General features: G+C 43.8%; 1 protein-coding gene across 1 annotated transcript; it reads left to right on the forward strand.

Annotated features, from left to right (window-relative positions):
* The first annotated feature begins 1765 nt into the window (after nucleotides 1-1765).
* Nucleotides 1766-7341, forward strand: LOC118772340 (CD276 antigen-like). The gene is made up of 6 exons (XM_036520600.1): nucleotides 1766-1894; nucleotides 3661-3972; nucleotides 4884-5159; nucleotides 5437-5739; nucleotides 6613-6632; nucleotides 7279-7341. The coding sequence occupies exons 1-6, from the start codon at nucleotides 1825-1827 to the stop codon at nucleotides 7339-7341; spliced, it is 1044 nt and encodes a 347-aa protein (XP_036376493.1). The 5' UTR covers nucleotides 1766-1824.
* Nucleotides 7342-7677: the final 336 nt, after the last annotated feature.

The raw sequence follows: 7677 nt of genomic DNA on the forward strand, positions 1-7677 counted from the left end.
CGCTTCCGCCCGTCACTACACCCTGAGTGAGTCCCCGCTGTCACCGTTCTGCACACCCGGAGCGGGTGCACCGACAGTGGCCATTGAACCCAACTTCAGCACTTGGACAACACAAAGACAACGAACAGCAATAAGTGTTTTTTTTTTTCGGCTGAGCAGCGTGGAGCGCTGAAACAGAAAAATAATACAGTACGCCTGGTGTGTCTGCTTCTAGACACGGCGTTATGGATCTCTTTCTGGGAATCGCTAGGACTGCAGCCCCGCGCCGCTGCTCCACCCGCCAGCCGTAGATGGGCTGAGATGCGTCTCTGCGCCGCAGCCGCTCCCCGCTACCCGCCTGCACGCAGACAGAATGAAAGACAGGGGCGATTTCTGGCTTCTGCGCCTTCAGTCGCAACCCCGGCTCCGCAGAATCCGCTCCAGTAAGTCCGCCGTCGATCCCTGCATGACTTTGTCTCCGACTGTTATTCAGACCCCAGCCGTCAGGCAGACACACACACCGTACAACAGCACACGACAGCCCACCGACCAACAGAAGAGAAGTCGCTAACGTACCGCCCGCCTGTGTAACTCACTCGCCCTCCGTCCCTAACAGCTCCACACCCGCCCCGCCCTTCTACATGCGCCAGCTGCTCCCGATCAAGGCAAGCAACTGCTGGACCTGCCCCTCCCAAACTCACTAGAGTCACTCCCGGCTCCGCACTTTATCACACCCAGTCTCTTCTTATGGATAAAAACGCAGGCTGAATGTGACGGAAACGGGAAAACCAGCCTGATTCGCATCTACTGAGCTACCAGCTGCACGTACTTTTCTCGTCACTCTTGTGGTATTCATTTAATGTTGAGAAAAAACTACGTGCATTTCACAAAAGGATGAATGGGTGAAGTTACCGTGCAAAATGTGTTGTATTATGTTGTCCTTTTAACAAAAATAAACAGAAGGCATCATTTAGTTAGGAAGCATCAGACAGCAGTCAGTTTGCTAGGCTTTGCTTTCTTCACCTGTAACCCGTACCAACACGCATGCAAAATCTAACCAAACAAGACACCAGAAACTCCGGAAGCCATAAATATTTACTGCAGATTACTGGCTAAACAGTTGTGTATAGATTAGCAAACATTAGGACTTCATTGGCAAACAGAAATATATGTGTAAATTAGTTAGCCTACTTATGTGGCGTGAAGTAGCGTTTCGCCCTTTCTTCTGAAAAGTTAAAAAGCACGATGTGGAGGGCAGATCTTCGGTAGTAGTCCTCCTCTTATAACTCCCGTTTATTCACAGCTCGCCAGTTTATTTCCCTGAGCGAATACAGAGCATACTGCTATCCTACTGCACGGTGCTGTAAATCAGTGTACATATATTCTCCATTAGTTTTACTGGTGTGCTATTGAAAAAGTTATGAGACTTTTTTACATTAAGGAAAAGAAAATATGCCACTCATAATTAGCAATGTGATATTAGGCCTAATAAAAAATGATTGTCCTTGCTTATCACATCAGAGAGAGGAGGAAACAGCTACAGGAGAGGTGAGAGTACAGGACATCTTCCCTATAATGAGAGAAAAGGAAATACAGTCCTGTATGAGCGCTTTGTTTGTTGTTCACGCTACAGAGCGGACGGCATCGTAGCGAAGAGCTCCAAAGAGCAGCAGAGCAGGTCTTGCAAGGAAACGATGCGTCCGAAAAGAGGCGTTACTGTTTCACCTGTTTCGTTCCTCTTATCAAGGTACAATTAAGGCACTGAGAGCATAGCGAGAGAGTGCTGGTTACAGATTCAGCTTTTCTTGACTTTTCATCCGTTCGGAGCGACAGAGTCTCACAGTGATGGCAGGGACTCTGATGGCTTTCATAACCGCCGTCCTCCCGTGGATTCTGACATTGGCTCTGTGTGAAGGTAGAGAGAAAGCCACTTTCCAGCTTCATCCTCATCTGCTGTGATTTTACCTGCTTATATTTCACTATGTCACTGTTATATGCAATATTAATAGGGAGACAGCTCTGAGATTGGCTCAGAGTCTTGGAGAAATAAGGAATAAGATCTCCAGTTAATGGATAATGAAGAAGTATGATATGGTATAGCATGTTACAGTATGGTAGGCTATGTCTGTCGATATTGTGTGTGCACATCGGTAGGATTGGATGTACCTCAGTTCACTGGTCACACTGGTCTGGTGAATTTCATTGAGGATTTGTAGTGTTAAGCAGCTATTTCATGATATTTAAATCTTCACTTCTTTTAAAATGACTTATTGGTATCATGAATATCAAACATGTGTCCAGGCTAAATGTGGTTATGTGTGAAAACCGGTATTTTTGTAGGGACAAAGAGAAATTGGCTAATTTGAAAAAGTAAGAAAAGGTAAAGAGGTAAAGAAAAGAAAGGTGAGGTGATGGTCCAAGAGTTACAAAAGATTTCTGTCTATGGGTTACGTCAGCGGTTCTTAAACTTTTTGTCTGGTGATAAAACATTGGTCAAGTCTTGCGACCCCCTTCTTTCCCAACCCCCTGATTTGACAGCATACTGTCGTGGCCAACCTCCCTCAAGTGTTAACCACTGCTTAAAACGGAAAGCAGAAGCGAAGATGTAACAAGTATAAAGGTTTATTGTTCACAACAAGTGCAATGCAAAAAACATATATGCGGTCTATGTATATTGCATGTGTAGGTATGCAAATACGGTACAGCTGAAATGGTACGCAACCTAGGGTAGGCTACCTGCGGTAGTATAGTTAGGGTAGCAAAGATCGATGGCTGCAGATAGGACATTTCAACTAGGTAGGACAAAATGACAGAACACCCAAAATTATTTATGAAAATCAAAGTTATGAAATGGTTCCCAAGCCTTCTCTTTTTGTGGGGGGTGGGGGGGGGTTACTTTGACACAATTTACACAATTTAGTTATCTTACACTGACTTTACTAACGTTTGACTTATCAAAATGTGCTTCCTGTCGCTAACGTTACTGTTTCTATAAGACGTCAAAATCATGTGAAAGTTGCTGCCTTCCGGTAGCATTTTTTGACAAGGTAGCAATAGTTTATAGTCTATAGCCCACGCTATAAATTCCTGCGACTGGTAGCAAAATCTGAAAAGGACGCAAAAAAATGGCAGAACACCGTTCCATTTCTTTCTCTCGGAGGAACGGTATGGAAACACTCTCAATTGTGCATCTGAATAATTCAAAGAAAGATTTAAAAATTCAAAAACTGTAATTTTTTTTAAAAAAAACTTGTTTAATACATTCAAGACAGAAAATAATCTCGCGACCCCTCGCGTTGTCGACACCCCACACACACATCCAATGCAATGCAGTGTAATATCAGTGTACTCTGACTGTAAAGTGTCATAATTCCTTGTGTAACTAAATTGTAGGTGTGGTGTCCTTGCTGTGTGCATTATAATAGAGGCCAGGCATTGGCAATGCTGAAAACAGGTGAATGTTGCTCTTGTTTTGAGCCAAAGACAAACCTGGGTCTTCATGAAAACAGTTTTTTTTTAACTTTGATGAGATAAACTAACTGTACACCTGAAGTATCCAAATCTATGGTCTCTCGTAGTCAGAGTTAAAACCATGGTCAGTATTTCGAGATCTTCCTCTTCCTTTTCCTCCTCAACATCTCTGAACACACACACTCTGTTGTGTGCGTTCTTCCTCTGCAGATACACCTGTTACCTGCCTCTTCTCTGAGGCCTGTGTGCTGCCGTGCAGCTTCAAACCCTCGCAGAAAGTCCTCATTCACTGGCTGATAATGGAAGAAGTCATTGTCCATAGCTATTATGATGGCAATGACCAACTAGAGCACCAAAATGGGCGCTACAAAGGACGGACCTCTCTCTTTAGGGACCTGATCTCTCACGGCAACGCATCCCTGCTGCTACAGAACACCAGCATTCAGGACCAGGGCAGATACAAGTGTTACACCAGCACCACACTGGGCAACCAGGAGTCCTTTGTGAGCCTGAGAGTGGAGGGTAAGTCTCCCCACAACCATCTCCTGCTAATTCCTTCATGACCCACAGTGTTCCTGGTGTTTAACAGAGAATCCCTCTCTGGGTATCGTGGTAATCGTGATTTATTCCCATTACATGAACGAAAAACGATTTCTTAATCATCACATTCTGAGAAATGGCACCTGGTTAAGTTCCTGTCGCCATGGAGACGTGTGCTACTCCAATTCCACATGTGTTTCCGGAAGGTTCTCTTCCCCTACAGTAATGCTGATACAGATTTCCCCATCTACACGATGGAGGACTGACATGCAGCATTTAGGAAATTCTGGCCTTGCCATTGCTGACATTAAAGAATTATCATTTACTGTGTTTTCATTTAGGTAATAAAATGATAATGGCATTTATATGGTAACACTATAGACAGTAATATTATGTATTTACACATTTGATTCAGACAACAATGCGTTTTCAGTATTGCTTCCTAACTGAATTTTAGAGGAGAATCTGATTTAAAGGAATTGGCTGGCCACGCCCTTTATGCATATGCATGAGCCAAAGCTTAGTGAAAAACAGGAATAAACTCTGTTCCATTTTCACAGTCAACAGATTTAAGAATAACCTCAGATGATCTGTATATGGACCATATATTTAAGTCCATACTCCTCACACTGAGAGTTCTGCCTCTGCCATTGCTAAAGCTGTGTTTTCTTTTTTACCAGTTTAAGAGCTGAAAAGGGGTGTTCTACAACAGACGATCGACATCTAGTGTAGCAACACAGATAGCACTGGAACCTTCTAGATAAAGGAGTAAGAATCATGGAAGGAGCATAAGACCCAAATATCTAGTCAACACATAGAATATGTGTGACGTGTTGTGGTGTCATAAATGCATTACCTGCTCCATATTTACTGCTATTATGACATCATTGCAGCTCCCATCAAATCAGTGAGCATGGAGAGGACCAGAGAGGGAGTCGCCTGCATGTCCCAGGGCATCTACCCCACCCCTCGCGTTTCCTGGTCCACTGATCCACCCACACCATCAGGAACTCTGCAGGACTCCAGCCAGCCGACTGCAGATGCCCAGGGACTGTTCTCAGTGAGCAGCACAGTGAGGATGCTGGGAAATCTTTATGACCACGCCTATATCTGCTCCGTGTCCAAAGAGGACGGGACCGGGGAGTGGAGGGCCTCGTTCAGACAGCAAGGTACCGCAGCCTGGATTACATCACCACCACTGATGTCCTGAACAGTGGGGGGCATGAGGCTTAAGGAACCACAAAATGGGTGGGGCTATCAGGCTTTTTCAGTGACTCATTGATTTGAACCAATCGTAGTGTTTACATGTTAAAATCAAAGAAAAATAATATCAGAGGTTAACTTGGGCTTTCCTTTGGAACAGTGTGTGGTCATCTTACTGGACCAGTTCTGTGGAGGGCTTGCTCTAAGTGTATAAACTCAACTTGTGTTTGATTGTCCTTTCAGAGGACATCCATGGAGAAGTGGGCCAAACCCTGGCCATCCCCTGCCCTGTACCAAAGCCCAGCCTCCAGAACTTCACTCAGACCTGGACCTTCATGGGACAAACCCCGCCCATCCTCACACACAACAGCAGCACCTCACACCGGCATATCTCAGACCTGTGGAAGAACCGGGTTCAGGACCTTTTAGAAACCGGGTCGCTCCTGATCCAGAACCCAGAGGGCCAGAACCTCACAGGAACGTACACCTGCAAGGTGTTAGCTGACCGGACTCTGCAGCTGGTGCAGACATATGTCAACATTACAGGTACGGATCCAGGAAGTAAAAGATAACAAGAAGAAACTAAATAAAACTCAGCTGAGTTGGTCTGGAGCCACAGAGAGCTTTACTTTCCACTAATATAAATCCATTTGTGATAATGGTATGCCAGAATTTTTAAGAATAAATCATTTCAGTGCTGAAAGCCACAGAATTTGCACTGTGATTCTTCATATTTTATGGACTCATTACCAAACATGTAGGCATTGTCCATAACACCAATTACCAGGATGGATGATCAGATGAAACAAAATGTTCTATTTTTGACAAAAGCATTTAATGTGCAAAGATACTCCTTACTTATGGCACTCAGCATACTTCTATTAATAATATTACGGTTACATGCTGAGGCTTCTAGTGCATATACCATATAGTTCTTCTTAGAAAGAGCGGCTGAAAGTCAGTCTTAGACTCCTCCTTCATGACTGGCTTTGGTTCAGGGTGAAAATGCTGTCAGCTGTAACCCCCTCTGAAGAAGTGTCTTTATTTACAGGTGCAGATAAGCGTTCTGGGAGTGCCACCCTGCACCCTGCTGCTGCTGCTGTTGCTGTGGTTATTACTGTTCTTCTCGTGACAGGACTCCTCATAGTAGCATGGAAAAAAGGTACAGAGAATGAACTCTTTGGACCTTATTATTCTAGATCCATATTTTAAAACTGTTTTGCCAGCTCTATATTACAGTGGTAATCAAACTGAAGTGCTGTTCCCAGCATATAATCATAGGCATCACACTACATACACATACACATACACATACACATGCACACACACATGCACACACATTATTCATTATGCACCTTTTAGATTCTGTTACTGACAGGGGTTATACGAAGGAGCTGTATTTTGTCTCCTGTTGTATAGAGATTGATCAGAGTGTGAGTGTGAGTGTGAGAGTGTGTGTTATGCATATGGCCCTGGATATGATTTACATGTCTGTGTACTACAGGGTGGCTCCAAAGATTAATACAGTTAATACAAGGACTAAGAGGTAAGACTGAATCCAGGTGCATTTCTATATGATCACATACAGAACATTAATAACTCATCTGTCAAAAGGCAGTGTAGTATGTTTACATATTTCCTGTTATGGTGTTTTGATATTTTAACTTGAATACACTGTTCTGATATATTTAGCTTCTTTGTAATACATAAATAATTTAACTGAGGTACAGTACATTAGTATTAGAACTCAAACATTATGTATTGATAGTTTAACTACTGCACTGATATTAACAGCTATTCTGGATTGTAATGTATTATTAATACAGCTGGAGTAAAGTGTCGATATTCAAACTAGATTATATTAAACTGATTATATTATGTTTACATTTTCACTGGAGTTCAGCATGTTGACATTTTAAGATTTGGGTGGTATGTGATGCAGATACTAAAAGTTGAATGAGGTAAGCACTACTGACATGGGCACGATGACATCCCCTCGTTAATGTGGGACACCGGGACTGAAGGCCTCTGGATGTGGATGGGCCTGCTTTGTTCTCTCTGTGGCTCATATCCTCCTTCCTGCAGCTGATGGTAACCAGGGGAGAGGAGAAGGACCAGAAGAAAGAGGAGAGGAGGCACAGCCACTGAGGAGTAATCAGAGGAGAGGAGAAGGACCAGAAGATAGAGGAGAGGAGTTACAGCCTCTGGGTGGTAATCAGGGGAGAGGAGAAGGAGAAGAAGATGGAGTGGAGGAACAGGAGAGAGGAGAAGGAGAAGAAGATGGAGTGGAGCAACAGGAGAGAAGAGATGGAGAAGAAGATGGAGGAGTGGAGGAACAGGGGGGAAGAGATGGAGAAGAAGATGGAGGAGTGGAGGAACAGGAGAGAAGAGATGGAGAAGAAGATGGAGGAGTGGAGGAACAGGAGAGAAGAGATGGAGAAGAAGATGGAGGAGTGGAGGAACAGGAGAGAAGAGATGGAGAAG

Source organism: Megalops cyprinoides, chromosome 2 (assembly GCF_013368585.1).
Source record: "Megalops cyprinoides isolate fMegCyp1 chromosome 2, fMegCyp1.pri, whole genome shotgun sequence".
Classification (NCBI taxonomy): domain Eukaryota; kingdom Metazoa; phylum Chordata; class Actinopteri; order Elopiformes; family Megalopidae; genus Megalops; species Megalops cyprinoides.